General features: G+C 48.9%; 1 protein-coding gene and 1 long non-coding RNA gene across 8 annotated transcripts in view; one reads left to right on the top strand and one right to left on the bottom strand.

Moving 5' to 3' along the window:
* RXRA (retinoid X receptor alpha) overlaps positions 1 to 20572 on the bottom strand; it is a 148739-nt gene that overhangs the window by 12431 nt on the left and 115736 nt on the right. For 5 of the 7 annotated variants that reach the window (XM_083158591.1, XM_083158593.1, XM_083158592.1 and 2 more), the window contains 3 exons: positions 18910 to 18966; positions 2917 to 3086; positions 762 to 891 (listed from right to left, as the gene is read on the bottom strand). In XM_083158591.1, coding sequence (XP_083014717.1) covers positions 762 to 891; positions 2917 to 3086; positions 18910 to 18966 — 357 coding nt within the window. The remainder of the gene's footprint in view (positions 1 to 761; positions 892 to 2916; positions 3087 to 18909; positions 18967 to 20572) is intronic. The other 2 variants (XM_083158590.1, XM_083158589.1) reach the window with 1 other exon arrangement.
* LOC146035251 (uncharacterized) overlaps positions 1 to 20572 on the top strand; it is a 135006-nt gene that overhangs the window by 99800 nt on the left and 14634 nt on the right. The gene's annotated exons all lie outside the window — the stretch shown is intronic.

The following is a 20572-nucleotide window of genomic DNA, read 5'->3' as shown; positions in this document are numbered from 1 at the left end:
CCCCCCCCCCTCGCTGAGTAAGGACTCATTGCGATCTCATATTTTCGGATGAGGAACCCAAGAATGGCGCCATTATCACTTCAGCGCTTTATATTTAATGGCAGACCGTTCTCCGGGGAATCGCAGCTGACGGTCCCATTGTCACAATTTTATCACTTTGGGTCACACCAAGGCATTTTTAAGTAACGCTCGTCGCTTCCCTGGAAGAACATTGATTGTGGAAACGAGGCCTCTTACTCGGGCGGGCGAGATGGACTCGGGTGACGACTATTCCAAGTGATGTTTTTGTTTTTTAGGTGCTGTGAAAGGAAGGAGGCGACTTCCGCCCCATCAGCTCTCCCGCTCCCTGAAGCTGTCTCTCATCTCTTCTTCAGGGGATGCCTGAGTGGAGACCGCCGCGCTGTTAGCTACATGTTGGGCCGTTAATGTTTCATGGCCGAATCCCCAGAGCCCTTTGCCGGCTCTCAATAATATATGAAGCCACTGGTTAAAATACTGCAGGGAAGTTCTAAAAAGCAATAGGGTAGAGGATACCGAATCATGTCCCTGTCTTTCTGCCTTAATGTGTCCAACACCCTCACCCCCCCCCCCCCCTTCGTTACAATAGAGTCAGAAATGTTGCATTCACTTATGCCGCATTCCTGCGAATACTGGTTCAGTGCGCAGCATGGTGGTCTGCGTAGCGCGCAGGCCGCGAGTCCGATGTTACTGCAGCACCGGAGGTAATGGGTGAAGGCGCACAGTTTGCGGCACAGTCTCACCTGCCCGTAGCAGTATTACTTGGTCGTCCAGCGGCAGTTCCGAAAAGTGAGGGATCCTTTTAGCCCATTCGACCAACGTGAAAAGCTGCTTGTCCGCTGCTTGGCAGATGTTTGTGACGGGGTCGCTGGGCTGCAGGGTAGGAGATGAGGAGAGTTATCAGCGGCACAGAGAGAATGCATCAATAGGGGACCAAGGAGTTAATGATTTCCTCCTTTCTGACCTTCAACATTACACATAGCAGGTCACTTACCTGTCACTACAATTTATGTCTCTTCACAGTAGAATATTCTCAGTGACCCACTCAACCGCTCTGTTCTATCCTCAATATAGAGGGCCAGGTGACATTTCTTAAAAGTACCCTCTTCACAATGGGGTGAGAGACATTAAGCGGCAAGACCTAAATTTGAGAGAATGCATCCTAGCAATGCATAAAGGAAGTAGTGACATCTCCAGGATGCTTTGTCAATTATGTGATGTCACTGGTTTCTAGAGATTGGATAGGCTGCACTCTCAGTGATGTCACTTGCTCCCAGTGATTGGATAGGCTGCACTCTCAGTGAGGTCACTAATTTATATTTACTGGATAGGCTTGACTTTCAGTGATGTTACTGGCTCCAGGTGTGAGGCTGGCTACACTCTCAATTATGGAATTTACCCATAATGAATGTATGGCTGAACTCTCAGTGCTGTCACTGACTCCTAGTGACTGGATAGGCTGCGCTCTTAGTGGCTCCTAGCTCGCGACTGGATAGGCTGCACTTTCATTGATGTCACTGGCTCCTAGTGACTGGATAGGCTGCACTCTCAGTGATATCACTGGTTCCTAGTAACTGGAAAAGTTACACTATCAGTGATGTCATTGGCTCCTAATGACTGGATAGGCTGCATTCTTATGGGGGTATTCAATGTCAGGGTCACGGCAGTCGAGCTTGCTCGACCACCGTGACCCAGTTCCGTTCTCGGTCAGCTTGACCGAGAACACGCAGGCGGGATTCCATGTCCCGTCTGCTGGGGAGCGAAAAGGGGGCGTGGCCGCGAGTTGCGGCCGGGAAGAGGCGAGCTGCAGCCGGCAGCTCGTCACTTCCCGGCTGTTCCCGGCAGAACAAGCCCGACAGCTAGTGATGTCGGGCTCGTTCTGCCGAGATACCCTACTCAATGCTGTCGGGGAAGACAGCATTGAATAGGGCCCGGCGGGCATCTCCCCGATGGGAGGTGCTCGCCGGAGATTGAATATCCCCCTATGTGATGTCACTGGCTCCTAGTGACTTGGTAGGCTGTACTCTTAGTGATGTCACTGGCTCCTAGTGACGGGATAGGCTGCATTCTTAGTGATGTCACTGGTTCCTAGGTACTGGATAGGCTGAAATCTCAGTGATGTCACTGGCTCCTAGTGAACAATACTGGCACTATGAATTATGTGGCTGTCTTCAATAAGTTGTCTTTGATAACGTGAAAAAAATAAAGATTAGAAGAATATGGGAAAACTCTGTCAGTGTTTGCGTAGAGTCTGTCATTCATACTGTACGGGGCTATTGTATTCCACCTATACAGAACTCATCTGAACACCAAAGACTTGTAATGGGTATTATAACAACTGCAGAAACTGACAAGGGTCCATTATAGTTGCCAGGAAACCCTTCATCAGCCCCAGACATGTATGAAGAGAGGACTCCGCTTCCGCCTCTCATCTGCCCACATCTGTAAGACCCGCACACGCGTATTACTTTCCCTTCTAGATTGAAAGCAAATGAATTGTGTTCCAGCCTTGCTACATTATAGAGCGCCTGGCTTTTATCTCACTCTCTGCGACATCTATAAATACACATCGTACATACAGTACCTGTCTGCTGCTCGTGAAGGTTTTCACATACAATATTAACTATTTATAGGCCGCTTCCAGATTAATATAACATGCGAGACCTGTTCTATTGAATTATTCTGAATGGTCCCACTTCTCTGTAACTGGGACAATAGCTGACATCTGTATACCCACTTCTGGTGCAATGAAGCTGTGTACCTAGGTAAGTGCGCACATACTACACAGTGCGCTGTTGGGGTTTCTCATGCCGCAATACCACGGACAGCAGCCGTTTATCTGCCACATGCAGCAGTACCACCCGCACCCCCCCTACCCTACCCCTGTAAGTAACTTACAGAGTTGGGTGCCAGGCCCATGTTGGCTTCGATGTAGGTCTCCGTCTTTGGTTCTACCGCCAGCTCGGCCTCCAGGATTTTCTCCACAGGCATGTCTTCGTTGGCGCTGCTGGTGCACTCTATCTCGTTTTCGTTCCGGTCCTTTCCTCGCTGCCGCTCCTCCTGTACAGCTGCACAACAACAAGGGGGGGGACGTGAGGACTGTGGCACAGACGGGCCCATAATGTACAACATCAAAGCCAAGACATATAATGTACCGATTCGGTCACCCACAAAGCTACAATCTGATGGGTTGACGCGGGTTCCAAAGCTTTTCTCTTGTGCTTGGTTATATACAGTGAATGCAAACGTTTACATATTGCACCCAAAGTGTCAATCTTTAGCTCTTTGCACCCCTTAATTCCCAGGACACAGAGCGCAGATAAATACCTTTGCTAATATATTAGATTTGTAAGTAAATATTTCAGGTGCTAATCAGAACTGCGGGTGTGGGAAATACGCCAGGACTTTGGTGGTAGATGGTTTATCCCAGCCGTATAAGACTTTCTGCCAGGTACACGTGCAGCTGAGCTGGACACAGAAACTGCTAATAACAAGGTTTTCTATGTATTATCTCTGGTCACATGCACATTTGTGAGTGTGACAGATATACAGATGATATACAGATGGAGCCTTCTTCAACTAGCCATCTCTGGATAGCCATGGTGAGCCATGGCTCACCAAGGCCTATTGTTCTCACATACAATACAATACATAGAACAAAACAATAGGGGAGTGGAATTGAGCGGTATGTGTGTCCTCATGCGTGTCCTTTATATTAAGGAGTAGCTGAGGAGAAGTGTGTGGTCAGGAATTGAGTCCCTCTGTGTCTGGCCTCTGGCTGTGTACTGTCTCCGGGGTTCCTGCTAATGCCTGTAAGATTAATGCATCTGCTTCCTCCACCTGTGGCAGCGCAGGTAGCTCCCAGTGGATTGCTGATCGGGCAAAAACATGAGAAGACGCTAATGACGATGCAGACAGAACCGGAAGTGATGTAACGTGATTTGTCTCCATGGCAATGGGACACTTATCCTGGAGACTTCTTCCGCCATTACCAATATTATTTTCAAGTACCCCCAACTGGTCTGCAGAGTACCCCCAGAGGTACTAGTACCCCAGGTTGGGAACCACTGGCCTAGATGATGATGGCTCTATTTGTATAGCAATATTAGCATTCACATTACATATAGTGCGTCTACCAAACGCTGACTGAATACACATTAATGGACAGAACAGTACATCCCAGTAGGTTTATCATTTAAAATACATCTATCTACCCATCTATCTATATATATCTCTATCTTAGACATGTATTCGCTGCATTTTGAGCAATGTTGAAGCGATGAATGGACTAACAATTAAAATCAACCTTTTTATTTGAAGTGCAATAGTTTAGAGACAAAGACAAGGGAGTGGTATAAACTGTCAATAGATCAGCAATGATTGACAATGGTACAGACTAATGATGAAATGGCCAATCCATTTTTTTGGGGGGGGGGGGGGGGGGGGGGGGGGGCAAATATTGTATATTCGATGTTGTGACAGTACGAAAAATCAGACTGAGCTTGCTGCCCCCTTGTGGTGGCTGCTAGGAAAGACCAGATGATGGGATTTGTAGTCCATCTCTGCATAGAGAACCGGGGTAACCCTGCTATACCTGCAGCTTGCCCTCCGCCACCCGTCCGGAGCGTCATCCCAAGGTTTATACAGACCTGTAACCCATTCCTTCCCATTTGTATCTCTCTCCCATTCAGTTCAGCGAGCTGCTCGCTTGCATTACATTGTGGAGGAAGTGTGTCTAATTGCATTTAATATTGTTCTCTGTACCATATGGTCTGAACGTTGTTGATGTGTAGAGGCACGCGAGCCAAAGGCTGTTCGCTGCTCGCACACATGAATCCTGGGAAAGAGCCGTCCGCTGGCTGCATTTCTCCAGACGAACGGCAGATTCCAGCCTTTCCAATTATTTTACATCATTACATTTGTTTGGATCTGTTATTGAAGGGGATTTTTCTCTTCTGGTGGGAAATCGGCTGCCAGAGTTCACGTGGTGTCAGGATAGGAAAAGTCACTAAGAGCAAACGGCTCTTTATTCCAAGCACTGCGTTCTGGCCCTCTGTGATCCGGAACCCTTTCATCATCTTCCTATACAGTCATGTAGCACACAAATTGTTCTGCTCTGTTCCACATAAATACATAGGAAAGACCGCCCATTACAGAAGCTGGCTAATGTAGCAGATAGAGGAGAAGCAGGTTTAAATAACCATAAATGCGCAAATGCTTCAAGTCAGTCTAAGAGGGAGGAGCTTCTCTCTGTCTTAGTCTTAGCAAGCCCAGAGGGAGGTGCTTCTCTGCGTTGGAAAGGGAGGTGCTTCTCTCTCTGAGTAAGGAGGGAGGTGCTACTCTGAGTCAGGAAGGGAGGTGCTTTTCCGTTTGAGCCTGCAGATTGGGAGGGAGGTGCTTATCTGTCTGAGTCGGGAGGGAGGTGCTTCTCCATTTCAGCCTGCAGATTGGGAGGGAGGTGCTTCTCTGTCTGAGTTGGGAGGGAGGTGCTCCTCCGTTTGAGCCTGAAGATTGGGAGAGAGGTGCTTATTTGTTTGAGCCATCAGGTTGGGAGAGAGCTATCTCTCCGTTGAAAATGGCAGGTCGGAAAGGAGATACTTCTCCATTTGAGCCTTTGGGTCTGGAGGGAAGAACGTCCCTGTGGCTGGAGGTGCTTTTCTGTTTGAGCCTGCAGATTGGGAGGGAGGTGCTTCTCTGTCTGAGTCAGGAGGGAGGTGCTTCTCCATTTGAGCCTGCAGATTGGGAGGGAGGTGCTTTTCTGTCTGAGTCAGAAGGGAGGTCCTTCTCCATTTGAGCCTGCAGATTGGGAGGGAGGTGCTTCTCTGTCTGAGTCGGAAGGGAGGTGCTTCTCCGTTTCAGCCTGCAGATTGGGAGGGAGGTGCTTCTCTGTCTGAGTCGGAAGGGAGGTGCTTCTCCGTTTCAGCCTGCAGATTGGGAGGGAGGTGCTTCTCTGTCTGAGTTGGGAGGGAGGTGCTCCTCCGTTTGAGCATGAAGATTGGGAGAGAGGTGCTTATTTGTTTGAGTTGGGAGGGAGGTGCTCCTCCGTTTGAGCCTGAAGATTGGGAGAGAGGTGCTTATTTGTTTGAGCCATCAGGTTGGGAGAGAGCTATCTCTGCTTCGAAAATGGCAGGTCAGAAAGGAGATTCTTCTCCATTTGGGTCTGGAGGGAAGAACGTCCTTGGGCTAGAGGTGGCTGGAGGTGCTTTTACGTTTGAGCCTGCAGATTGGGAGGGAGGTGCTTCTCTGTCTGAGTCAGGAGGGAGGTGCTTCTCCGTTTGAGCCTGCAGATTGGAAGGGAGGTGCTTCTCTGTCTAAGTCAGGAGGGAGGTGCTTCTCCATTTGAGCCTGCAGATTGGGAGAGAGGTGCTTTTCTGTCTGAGTCGGGAGGGATGTGCTTCTCCGTTTCAGCCTTCAGATTGGGAGGGAGGTGCTTCTCTGTCTGAGTTGGGACGGAGGTGCTCCACCGTTTGAGCCTGAAGATTGTGAGAGAGGTGCTTATTTGTTTGAGCCATCAGGTTGGGAGAGAGCTATCTCTCCGTCGAAAATGGAAGGTCGGAAAGGAGATACTTCTCCATCGAAGCCTTTGGGTCTGGAGGGAAGAACGTCCCTGTGGCTATTTTCTAGTTTAAATTGATGGGTTTAACCCCTGTACACAATGGTGTCATCCAGAAACGTCGCCAAGTGCCATTGTCAATCATTTGACATGTGCTATTGCAGGCATTTGATGTAATGCCGGGGCCACACACAGCCGTGCAGCGGATCCCATTCAGCGGGACTCACTTCGCCACAAGGAGCCTACACACAGGCTCCAGTGCGGCCGCCCACAGATTAGCAGTAGGGCTGCAGCTGCTGGGTCCTACCACAACTTGATGGATTTCGTGCACTTGAAATCCGGTCAGCAATAGCCGGATCCTGTCATCCCCTCCCCCCGCCCTTCCTCATTGCGGCCAAATGAGTCCAGCTTGCCCGCTATGTGTGGCCCAAGCCTAACACTGTTGGGTGACTGGCATATGTGAACAGGATTTTGACCATTAGCCAATCAAAAAAACTCGTGGCATATGTTTAATGATGGGGAGGTTCCGATAACGCCATCTTTCTTTGTGATCATTGGCAATAATTATACATGGCCTGACGGTGAAGGGAAATCTAATGTAAACGAGCAATTAGCACTTCGTGGCTTGCAGGATATACAATATATATTAAAAACCGTGGTGTGTGATGTGTAACATCTTACACGCACAAGCATAATAAACTGAGGCCATATGTTAATATTTTTCAGAGAACATGGAATAAATAATAGGCAGCTATTCCATTTCCTTCATTCAGTACATTCATTCACTAAAGCTTAGGTGCACTGTCCTTGCTCAGTCGTCTCTACACTGTCAGTCAGGAACATTGGAGGGAAGAGAACATGAACAGGGTGAGCGTTGGCAACATTCCGCTGACTGCTTTATATAGAACTGGTTACCAGCCAATCAAAATGACAGAACATCATCATCGTCGTCTATTCTCCCGATAGAGGTGAGGAGCAGCGTTGGCCTTTTATCAGCCTCTAACTTACAACCAGCTACTGTGATCTACACACTCTGAAGGCAGGAGCATGGTGGGTGGGCACATGCCTACCAGCATGCCCACAGTCTGGATAACGGTACCTAAAGTGGGACAGTTAAGTGGTATGCGGTATTTTACCTGCACTTTTCCATATCTTCTAGAACTACAAGTCCCAGCATGCCTTGGCAGCCTTTGGGCACATCTGGGCATGTGGCCCCACAACAGTTGAAAGAACACAGAACACCTCAGCCTCCATTATGGTAGTAATGTAACTCCTCCAATGTAACCCGTCCAGATGCTGAGGAACTGTGCACCTCAGCATGCCCTGCCACAGTTTTGCTATTAGGGCATGGTAAAGCACTGGCAAGGCATGCTGGGATGTGTAGTTCCACTGCTGGAGCAAGGCATGAAGCATATATCTAAATTAGGATAGTCGACAATGCCAAATTAAGGTTCCTTTTCTCTAGATGAAAACTAAAATTATAATTTTCATGCCCATCCACATGACCCCAGGGGGGAGGAGCAAGGTTTGTGGCCTAGCACTGTCACTATCCACTCCACCACCTATTGCACTTGGTAACCAGGTAACGAGCAAAGCCAGATTTAAGCTTCCATTTTGGGATCTTGCTCCTCCCCCTGTTGTGGGATGTCATGTGATTGTGACATCAGGGGTTCCGGTACTTGTTTAGTTTCACGGCGGCAGATATCGCATGCAATTTGCATACCATTTGCATAAGATTCAATGCGATTTAGTACCTGTTCATAACCCCACTATCCACTACGGCATGGAGTTGATTTTATATAGTGTGGCGAGCCACCACCGAGCAGACGCGGATTACTTGACATGTATTCACTGAGCCCAAAGCGTGGCGAGCGTAGCGAGGGTACGCGGAATATATGTAAAGTAAATCTGTGTCCCCTCACGGGGCTCGGTGGCTTACTGCACTCGCCACACTATATAAAATCAACTCCATGCCGCAGTGGATAGTGGGGTTATGAACCGGTACTAAATCGCACCGCACATCGAATCTTATGCAAATCGCATGCAATCTGCCGCCGTGAAACTAAACAAGTACCGGGGTTCCTTGCTCCCACTAAGATCTAGGCCTAGGGGTACATTTACTAAAGCTTCTAAAGATGTGGTGATACCCATAGCAACCAATCAGATTCTAGCTATCATTTTTATATCGCCGTGGACATCATATTAGTGTTCTGCTGCGCTCGCCATACGCTTGGCACACTGTTATAATCTAACTCTATGCCCACTGGGATCATGAAGTAAGAACATGTCGAAATCCTGACAAATGCATGTCAACCTTTTCCTGTGTCGACCATTGGAATGTGGAGCTTTTTGTTTGTTTCAAATTTTTTGTGTGTCGATCAATAGTGGTCAACCTTTTGACTGTCGACCTAGACACTGTTGACTCACTGACCGGATACCATGTTTTATGTTTCAGGCTTTAAATATTTTGGGACTTTTTTGGGGGTCGACAGTATCTAAGTTAGCAACAAATGGTTGACTGGCACAAGGTTGACACAGACAAAAACGTTGACATATTATTTTATTTTTTTTGCTTGATTTTTGGACTCTTTCATACTATATAATACACATTTTTCATGGGTTTTTTTTGCGCGCCGGACGCGGTCCCGACAGTCAAAACGCCGACAGACAGGTGCCCGACGGCCACCCGCTATTTTCCCTCGTGGGGGTCCACGACCCCCATAGAGGGAGAATAGAATAGGTAGCGAGCCCGCAAGGGGCTTTGTTGCGCTCACCATGCCGTCTGAGTCTGGGCAGTCGGGGTCCCGACGTAGGGCTAATGACTGTCGGGATCCCGACAGTCGGAACCCTATACCACACCCTGCCTTTTGTTTTAAGTCGACCTTGTGCATGTAGACCCCTTATACTAGAACCCCATATTCTCTCGTGGCAGGATCATTTCTGACTAGAGAAATGCAGCGAAAGCCACAGAAGTTATATAATATAATAACAGTGTCCGGTCAGAATGCCGACATGGTCACAATGTTGACATTTTACATGTTAACAGTACAGTATAGCGATCTAAAGTTTATTTATTTGCAACCCCTTATTATTTTATATGCCACATTCCTCAGAGTTAAATATATAGTTCTGTCTGTAGCTACAAATAGGCTTAGACTTTCGCCGGGCCCAGTGTAACCCTTGTCCGGCTTTGAGTGCCGTGCAAGCGCATCCTCTTCCTCCCCGCTCTGGCGGTGTCCCTGCAGACACGGCAGGAATGTGACGGGGGCACGGCCTTGGAATCCAGCCACCTTGAACGGAACATTGAGATCCTGCTGGTGCTCAGGAATGAGAAGGGAATTCCTTGCAGATGCTTCCTCACAGGGGTCCTGGCAGGAATTAGCCTTGTTAGATTGTCACAGACCCCTAATGCTAAATCCTCGCTGATGGCCTATGAGATCTGGCTGCAGTCACCAGCATCTCCATGTTCATTTGCTCAGGTCTAAGGTCCACACTGAGCGCCTTATTTTGGTTCATTCTTTCTGACAAAATCCTTCTTAGATGGACAAAACCATGTGCACTGCAGGTGGGGAAGATGTAACATGTGCAGAGAGAATTAGATTTCGGTGGGGTTTTACTTCAAAGTGAGATCTATATTACAGTGTAAAAATAAAGCAGTCAGTATTTTCCCTGCACAGAAACAAAATTACTCACCCAAATCTAATTCTCTCTGCACATGTTACATCTGCCCCCCCTGCAGTGCACATGGTTTTGTCCATCTAAGAAGGATTTTGTCAGAAAGAATGAACCAAAATAAGGCCCTGAGAGCACAGAGCTGCCCTCCTGACACGTCGCTTAGCTACAGAGCCCCCAGCTCCCACCTATAGCTTACATTTCACAAAACAGCCGCACCCGTCCACACTATGTTATGTACAGAATAATACTGAGGGCTTCATTTACTACATAACATAATTTATCCACCTCATATAGCAATCCTAAGGGACACACACAGATAAATATCATATTTATATATAATGTACACCCTCGCACCGCCCCCCTACTCCCACCTGTACTACTCACACTGGTACACCCTAACACCTCCCCTACTCCCACCTGTACTACTCACACTGGTACACCCTCACACCTCCCCTACTCCCACCTGTACTACTCACACTGGTACACCCTAACACCTCCCCTACTCCCACCTGTACTACTCACACTGGTACACCCTCACACCTCCCCTAGTCCCACCTGTACTACTCACACTGGTACACCCTCACACCTCCCCTACTCTCACTGGTACACCCTCACACCTCCCCTACTCCCACCTGTACTACACACACTGGTACACCCTCACACCTCCCCTACTCCTACCTGTACTACACACACTGGTACACCCTCACACCTCCCCTACTCCTACCTGTACTACTCACACTGGTACACCCTCACACCTCCCCAACTCACACTGGTACACCCTCACACCTCCCCTACTCCCACCTGTACTACTCACACTGGTACACCCTCCCACCCCCCTACTCCCACCTGTACTACTCACACTGGTACACCCTCACACCTCCCCTACTCCCACCTGTACTACTCACACTGGTACACCCTCACACCTCCCCTACTCCTACCTGTACTACTCACACTGGTACACTCTCACACCTCCCCTACTCATACCTGTACTACTCACACTGGTACACCCTCACACCTCCCCTACTCCCACCTGCACTACTCACACCGGTACACCCTCACATCCCCTTACTCCCACCTGTACATCTCACACTGGTACACCCTCTCCTACTCACCTGTACTACTCACACCTCCCCTACTCCCACCTGTACAACTCACACTGGTACACCCCCACACCTCCCCTACTCACACTGGTACACCCCCACACCTCCCCTACTCCCACCTGTACTACTCACACTGGTACACCCTCACATCCCCCTACTCCCACCTGTACTACTCACACTGGTACACCCTCACATCCCCCTACTCCCACCTGTACTACTCACAGTGGTACACCCTCACACCTCCACTACTCCTACCTGTACTTCTCACATTGGTACACCCACACAACTCCGCTACTCCCACCAGTACTACAGACCACTGGTACACCCTCACACCTCCCCTACTCCCACCTGTACTACTCACACTGGTACACCCTCACACCTCCCCTACTCCTACCTGTACTACTCACACTGGTACACCCTCACACCTCCACTACTCCTACCTGTACTTCTCACATTGGTACACCCACACAACTCCGCTACTCCCACCAGTACTACAGACCACTGGTACACCCTCACACCTCCCCTACTCCCACCTGTACCGCTCACACTGGTACACCCTCCTACCTACCCTACTCCCACCTGTACTACTCACACCTCCCCTACTCCCACCTGTACTACTCACACTTGTACACCCTCACACCTCCCCTACTCCCACCTGTACTACTCACAATGGTACACCCTCACACCTCCCGTACTCCTACCTGTACTACTCACACTGGTACACCCCCACACCTCCCCTACTCCTACCTGTACTACTCACACTGGTACACCCTCACACCTCCCCTACTCCCGTCTGTACTACTCACACTGGTACACCCTCACACCTCCCCTACTCCTACCTGTACTACTCACACTGGTACACCCTCACACCTCCCCTACTCCTACCTGTACTACTCACACTGGTACACCCTCACACCTCCCCTACTCCTACCTGTACTACTCACACTGGTACACCCTCACACCTCCCCTACTTCCACCTGTACCACTCACACTGGTACACCTCACACCTCCCCTACTCCTAACTGTACCACTCACACTGGTACACCCTCACACCTACCCTACTCCTACCTGTACACTCTCACACCTCCCCTACTCCCACCTGTACTACTCACACTGGTACACCATTACACCTCCCCTACTCCCACCTGTACTACTCACACTGGTACACCCTCACACCTCCCCCACCTCCACCTGTACCACTCACACTGGTACACCCTCACACCTCCCCTACTCCCACCTGTACTACTCACACTGGTACACCTCACACCTCACACCTCCCCTACTCCTAACTGTACCACTCACACTGGTACACCCCCACACCTCCCCTACCCCCACCTGTACTACTCACACTGGTACACTCTTACACCTCCCCTACTCCCACCTGCACTACTCACTCTGGTACACCCTCACACCTACCATATTATATATAAATAAAAATTAATTGGTCTGCATGTTTGTACAGTTAGGCATTCAGACACCCCCCTGCACTGATTGAGATGAAACCAATGCGTGGCGGTCCAGTTGAATCCTGATCAGGTTTTTAATGGGCAGAACTTCCCACAGGGAGCCTGTTCTTAGCCTTCAACTGGCTGGATTTGGAAGAAAACTTTAATGAAATGTAATACCGGACAGAACTGGAACTGGGAAGACGAATTCTGTGCACCCAAAATCCTTGGAGCAGCAACACAGATAACAGAAGGAAAACGTTACAGCCATCTCAAAATGTAAAAGGGAGTATTCAATTTAACAGAAAGAAAAGCTGGGGCTCGGGGGTTACTAGCGACACCCCAAAAACCAAACTCAGATTGTGCCTGTTTGTTGCACTTTATTTCTAACCGGTTTTTTTGCCGCATTTTTATGACCGATTTTGAGCTCAGCATTTTTTAAGGCCTCAACTGGCTCCAGAATAAATCAGGTACAGGGTGCCCCGCTGCCCTGGGTGTTACCTGGCGGACGTCAAACTGTAACGGCACTGCCCCGCACCACTCCTTGTTTGAAAACATGTATTAATACGGAAGACTTTGGACTTGTGGGGTTGGAATTCTTGGAGTGTATTGCAAGCTCCCTTGACAGTACATTGTATTCTGTTTGGAACCACCACCCAGATTTACAGGCCCAGAAGAGGTTTTTCTCTCCGGTGAATCATAGACTTAGCTCTTATTTTTTTTTTTTTTTTAAGCTGACACCATTTTTTTATCCACCTCCTGCTCACAAGATCTCATGCTAGTGACACAGAGAAACCGCAGGACAGAAAGGAAAGAGTCAGCGATTTGCAGCCTTCTCTGACGGGTGCGTCCAACAGCCACCCACCCACACAGGACCTAGAGACTGCGGTCACTCTGTGAACCTCTGGAGAGCAGCAGCAGCCCCACGACAGCACAAAGCGCTTCCTGTTGTCAGGTCCACACTTCCCCTCTCGTTGTTGCATGCCAAGGAGAAACACCTCTTGCTGGTGACCCAATATAGCCAGGGGGGACCGCATCAGCTTTCAGTCACCTTATGTGACTGCTCGGTAACTACAGCAAGGGCACAGTCACCGCGTAACAACAGCAGCGGTCTGCGGCTCATCACGGCCACCCGTGTAAGCTGCAAAAAACACTTCACCACACTACAGCACCAAAGTCACAGACTCTTCTCCAAACTACCCCAGGGATGCAGTCGAAATCCCGGCACTTTGTCCCTCTGTGGGTGTCCACGACACCCATAGAGGGGGAATAAATTAGTGTACCGAGCGTAGCGAGGTACCGTGCCCGCTACGTGGCGATCCACGCCCCCCCCCCTGTCAGGATTTCGGCTGTCGGGATTCCGGCATCAGGATTTTGACCGCCTAGATTCCGACCGCCGGGATTTCGAACCAATCCCCTACCCCAAACCATAAACTCCCCTGCGCATCGACTACACCAAAGTGGTGGCACAGTACAGATATCATTAAAGCGCACCTCAGCTCTGAACAGTCCCGGGTTTTGCGAAATTATTTATTATGAGGTGGGATGTGGGGGGGTTACCAAAGACCAGCAATGGAATTATTTCCATAAAGTGCACAAGAAGTCTTCATTCCCAGCCACAGTGGGCACGAGCCCCATCCAGTAAAAGCACCCGCTTACACGAATTCTATGTAACGAGTTGGTTTGTAATGAGTAAGAGTATAATTAATAACGCAGCAGAATACAGTGGTCTTGGGAGGCGTTACGCTAAGTTCAAGCCTGGAAGACTAGTTGTAAGTGGCAAGGAACTAAGTGTAGGTGGCTGCAGGGCCTGTGATCATTAGTGGTCTGCAGAAGCTATTATACAAGTTGGCTTTGGACCTACTGACCAACCAAACAGAACTAGATCATTGTGAGGTCTTTGTTTTCCACTAGTGGTGTACAGGGCACCTTGTGTGTTTTATCACAATGCCATGCACAAAAAGATGCCATCTGAGTAAGATATTGAGCGGAAAATATGCATGGCATGGCCTTTCATATCTAGGTTTTGGTAAGATTTTGACTGGTGCACACATGTAGCCAATGAGTCATTGTACCTTGCCCTCTCTGGCCACATAGTGGCGCTACCTGGGGAACAATTGTGCCGTTATATTTCCCTTCTCATACTGCCTACTTGCCCCCACTTCAGCCTCCTGATACCTGAAGAGCTTTTCCTAAGGCTTATTCAAGTTTTGGTTATAATATGACTACTCCAACATCCTATATAATAAAAGGCAAATGATTATTCTCAAGTGCTATGGTCACGGGCACTGACATTACTTTTAATATTCCATCAATTAACATGCTAGGAACAAGTAAAATTATATTTTGGTGTTTTCAATTTCTCTTTTCATAAGTTTACATAAATATAGTGCAGTGTGTGATGTCACTGTAGAGCTGCACGAGAAGCAGTATGTGATGTCACTGTAGAGCTGCACAAGTATCAGTGTGTGTGATGTCACTCTAGAGCGGGAGGAGTTTCAGTATGTGATGTCACTCTAGAGCAGCAGTGTGTGATGTCAGTGTAGAGCGGCACAAGTAGCAGTGTGTGATGTCACTGTTGTTGCAGCACAAGTCACAGTGTTCGATGTCACTGTAGTGTGGCACAAGTCGCAGTGTTTGATGTCACTGTAGAGCTGCACGAGTAGCAGTGTGTGATATCACTGTAGATTAGCAGTGTGTGATGTCACTGTAGAGCTGCAGGAGTAGCAGTGTGTGATGTCACTGTAGAGCTGCACAAGTAGCAGTTTGTGATGTCACTATAAAGCTGCACGTGTAGTAGTATGTGTGATGTCAAAGTAGAGCTGCACAAGTAGCAGTGTATGATATCAAAGTAGAGCTGTACAAGTAGCAGTATGTGTTGTCACTGTAGAGCTGCACGAGGGGCAGTTTGTGATGTCACTGTAGAGCTGGACGTGTAGTAGTACGTGTGATCTCACAGTAGAGCTGCATGAGTAGCAGTGCGTGTGATGTCACAGTAGAGCTGCACGAGTAGCAGTATGTGTGATGTCACGAGAGCGGCACAAGTAGCAGTATATGTGATGTCAATGTTGAGCTGCACAATAGCAGAGTAATAGCCTGCCTGTCTAATGTAGGCACTATACAAATCACTACGCTCAGTGATAACTGGTTTTGCTGGTTAACAATGAGAATTAATCCTGTAGCCTCAAAGAAAGGCTGGCCACATTTCTGGAATACACAAAGTAGCAAGACAGGAAATTGAGGGTATAAGAACACTGGGATGCGTGGGGGGGGGGGGGGGGGGCAGTGAACTCCCTCTCTTGTGACAGAAGACGTCTGTGCTCTGAGCAGGGTTACCCTGGTTCATGCAGAGGAAAGAGCTGGCTGTCTGGAGTCTCTGGCAAGGTCACTATGAGGTGTAATTCACCAAACTACAGTCACTTTAACCCACTGCGGCTAATGAGAGAATCTGTTTTATGCCCATTATATTGATAAGGACACAAAGGTCCCACATAGGGAACTAGACATGGGCAGACCAACAGCCAATGAATGAACTGCATCACAGCAGCGCTTGGCTCTCTCCAGGCGGAGACTGCAACTGCCAATGCGAACGGGTGGTAAAACAGCACGCGGATATTGTCCACCTGTCCTGTTCCCAGGCAGTGGTGGTGTTTTTGTCGTTGCTAACGGTGATCACTTTCTGTGCAGACAATAACTTATTTTTGCTCTGTTGTAGAAATCCTAATTTTTAGACTAAAAATCAAAGATTCTGGAAAACTAGGAATGAAATCAGACAATATACGGACTTATTTCCCGGTGACCCAAACTAATACCACCAGTAAAGTCCACAGGCTGCTCCCTAGAGGCAACCGCACTGAGCCATGAGGTACTTTCACAGATGTCGCTACTGTACTTCCCATGTGAATCGGACCCAAATTCCCAATGACAACCTCTACTTGTCGCGACTGACGCTGGGTCCTGGGCTCCTAGAGAATGGACTGGCTGCATTTTATATATGGCTGCCTTAATCTAGAACCATAGTCTGCAGGAGTCTCTTGTCCAATCCCAATGGGATATGATAGCTAGGTCAACCCTATTTAGGTCGAGATGCATTGGGTCAACCAATGAAAATCGACATGGCTTAGGTCGACACATGTAGTAGGTGGACATGGCTAAGGTCGACAGAGATTGAAGGTCAACAAAAGCATTAGGTCGACAATGGCAAGGTCGATGTGCATTTTTTCACAGCCGATATGTGCCGACGGGTGGTATTTCATGCCCTACCATCCACTACACCATGGTGGAATTTTAGAATAGTGTGCCGAGCCCAGCGCTACACTTTGACAGTGTCTATGTCGACATTCGGGACAAAAAACGTGAAAAACCTCATGTCGATCTTGCCTTGTGTCGACCTCCCAACCCTGTTGACACAAGGCAAGGTCGCTATGCCCCCCCACCCATCCCTACTGCTTGTGTCGATCCTTCCAACCCTGTCCACCTTAGCCATATCGACCTATTTTATATGTCGACCTAATATAGTTTGACCCAATGACCCCTACCCTTCCTAATACAAAAGACGACATCACCTATAGAAAGTTCCGGATTGAGACTGATGGCTGCAGGAACAGGATCCCACCATCGTCACCGCATCTCCTCTCTGCCTGTGACACATTCACCCTCTACACAAATCCTTGTTGCATTCATTTTCCACAGACACCTGTGTAATCCTACACTGGGAAGATCAGTCCCTCTTAGCCTTCATCTCCGGTAACTTTACAAAGTAATATTTATTGTCTTTGACCGTTTTAAAGCGATGGCACAAAAGTGTCTTTGTCCCGCAGAATAAAGTGTCTTGTGTTAGAGAGAGGTCGTGTTACAGCGCTTACGGAGAAAGTCAAACGCGGGCTCGGCGTAAGGATACGGACTCTTACACCATGTTTCTAGCCCCCTGTCGATGGAATAGAACCCAACGGCTGAAAAGGTAGTACGGAAATGATTCCAGCCTAGTTGGCGGGTCTCCCTGGGTTCCCCCACCCTTGCAATGGCTACATGAAAAGGACCCACCACTTCCGGACCTTATGGGAGTCATGGGGGAGAAAATGCAGCTGCGTCGTCACGCTGAGTGTAGATTATTAGGTCAACAGTGAATAGGTTGGCACATGAATAAAGGTCACATGCACTAGGTCGGCATTGACCAAAGGTCGACACAAGGAAACTGTCAACGTGCAAAGTGTCGACATGCAAAAAGTCAACACAGAAAACAGTTGACGTGAGTTTCTTGCTGAACCGGGTCTGTCATCCTCCATATTTTTAGCTCGTAGTAGCCCCATGGGTTCCATTTAGCTATACAAGCAGCACGTCACCGGGATAGATCACTACGTCGACTGAATTAAGGTTGACATATGTAATTGGGTCGAACACTGAGGTCGACAGGTTGACACATAGAATTAGGTCAACAATGGGAAGGGCAACATAAGTTTTTCATGTTGTTTGTCCTGAGTGTCGACATACTATTTTATTCTCCCACAATGCCGGTCGGCAAATGTCAGCTCAAAAATAAAAAAAACGTGAAAAAATCAAGCTGACCTTTTGAACTGTCGACCTTCATTAGTCGACCCAATGTATGTGGACCAGGGACCATATCCCGGTGACGTGTTGCTTCCATGGCCGAATGGAAGCCAGGGGGCTACTTATGGGCGGAGAACATGGGGGATGACCGATCCAGTTCAGCAAGAAGCAGGACAGGCCTGTAATGGAGGTGGTTTTCATATGTGCAGGCAATGTCTTTTCCTTCCTGGTCCCACCCCAGGATTCGCCTATACTGTACACTCTTGAATCACCACCCCAAACTTAAGTTACCCCTTAAGGTGGCAGGGAATGGGGCTGGCCGGGCAGGTACAGTGGCGCGGCAGCGTAACAGTCCAGTAGCGGGGGATGCATCGCAGCAATCTAGCAGGCCAGCGGCAGCGCAACGTGTACACATGTACTTATGGGAACCTGCACAACTTGGGATGCATCGTTTCGGCTTCTTACGACGACCATGGAAAAAGGTAATTTTGTTAGTATGCAAACATGGGAACGAGGGAGCCAAGGAGCTCACGCTCCGTCATCAACAATAATACGTCTGTGGTGAAAATACCTTGTTCCGTCTGACATCGCAGATCTCTTGTGTGCTGGGATGGATGGGGCGCCATCCCTGTCATAGAATAAAAACAATTATTGGATGTGGCCCTGGCAGTGCACCGCACACAAGTCATAGTCCAGCTCCGAGACCTGGAGTCCCGGCAGCTGCTCCTAACACAACCACATTGGCCAGTACGGTTACAATCCCTCCCCGGAGATGGCGCTACGCTGGTGTGGCGCTAACAGGACCCTCCCCCCCCTGTATAAGAAAATGCTAATGAGAAAAAGAAATCATGAAGTACAATACATTGTTCAGTGTTTCTCTGACATTCCACCGTAAGTTATACTGTAACCCCCCCCTTATGGACAGCTGAAGCCCCTCCCTCATCTCGCACGCTGCCTAGGGCAATAAGCCCCTCCATGTATGCTGCATATCACAGTCATACAGAGCTTATAGGGGTGCACACACGGGGCAATTTGGGTAGGAGGTTTTGACTAGATAGTCCAAATCGCCTAGTAAGTTATTCTCTCCCAGTGTTTCCCCTGTAGGCAATAGCGATGCGCGTCCCCACTAAATCAGATGGGGAGGGCATGTTACCACAGAGGGGGGGACGTGTTACTGCAGAGGTTATGGGGGGAGCGTGTTACTGCAGAGGTGATGGTGGGGATGTGTTAGTACAGAGGTGATGGGGGGATGTGTTACTACAGCGGTGATGGGGGGACATTTTAGTACACAGGTGATGGGGGGGACATGTTAGTACAGAGGTGATGGGGGGGATGTGTTAGTACAGAGGTGAAGGGGGGGATGTGTTAGTACAGAGGTGAATGGGGACGACGACGTGTTAGTACAGAGGTGATGGGGGGGGGATGTGTTACTACAGAGGTGAAGGGGAGGGATGTGTTAGTACAGGGGTGAAGGGGGGGGGGGGGCGGACGTGTTAGTACAGAGGTGAAGGGGGGGCGTGTTAGTACAGAGGTGATGGGGGGGATGTGTTAGTACAGAGGTGATGGGGGGGATGTGTTAGTACAGAGGTGATGGGGGGGATGTGTTAGTACAGAGGTGATGGGGGGGTGTGTTAGTACAGAGGTGATGGGGGTGTGTGTTAGTACAGAGGTGATGGGGGTGTGTGTTAGTACAGAGGTGATGGGGGTGTGTGTTAGTACAGAGGTGATGGGGGGGTGTGTTAGTACAGAGGTGATGGGGGGGGTGTGTTAGTACAGAGGTGATGGGGGGGGTGTGTTAGTACAGAGGTGATGGGGGGGTGTGTTAGTACAGAGGTGATGGGGGTGTGTGTTAGTACAGAGCTGATGGGGGGGTGTGTTAGTACAGAGGTGATGGGGGGGGGTGCTAGTACAGAGGTGATGGGGGGGGGGTGTGTTAGTACAGAGGTGATGGGGGGGTGTGTTACTACAGAGGTGATGGGGGACGTGTTACTACAGAGGTGATGGGGGTAGGGGGATGTGTAACTGCATGGGGCAAAGCGAGCCATGCGGGAGGACGCAGTACAATACTAAAAATTAGCTAAAAATTGGAACACCATAAACCTGAAAAACTCCTGTCATAGTTTTTATGACCTTGTCACTATTGACCTAATGACCCATATTTGGGACAGCTAGACTATTATGTTCTGTGCTCTAATGTTATATTTTGGGGGACACTGTGAACCCCTTTACTCTAA

The sequence above is a fragment of the Crinia signifera genome, chromosome 9, assembly GCF_055691185.1.
Source record: "Crinia signifera chromosome 9, ASM5569118v1, whole genome shotgun sequence".
NCBI classification, from domain to species: domain Eukaryota; kingdom Metazoa; phylum Chordata; class Amphibia; order Anura; family Myobatrachidae; genus Crinia; species Crinia signifera.
This window is presented reverse-complemented; position numbering and strand designations above follow the sequence as displayed.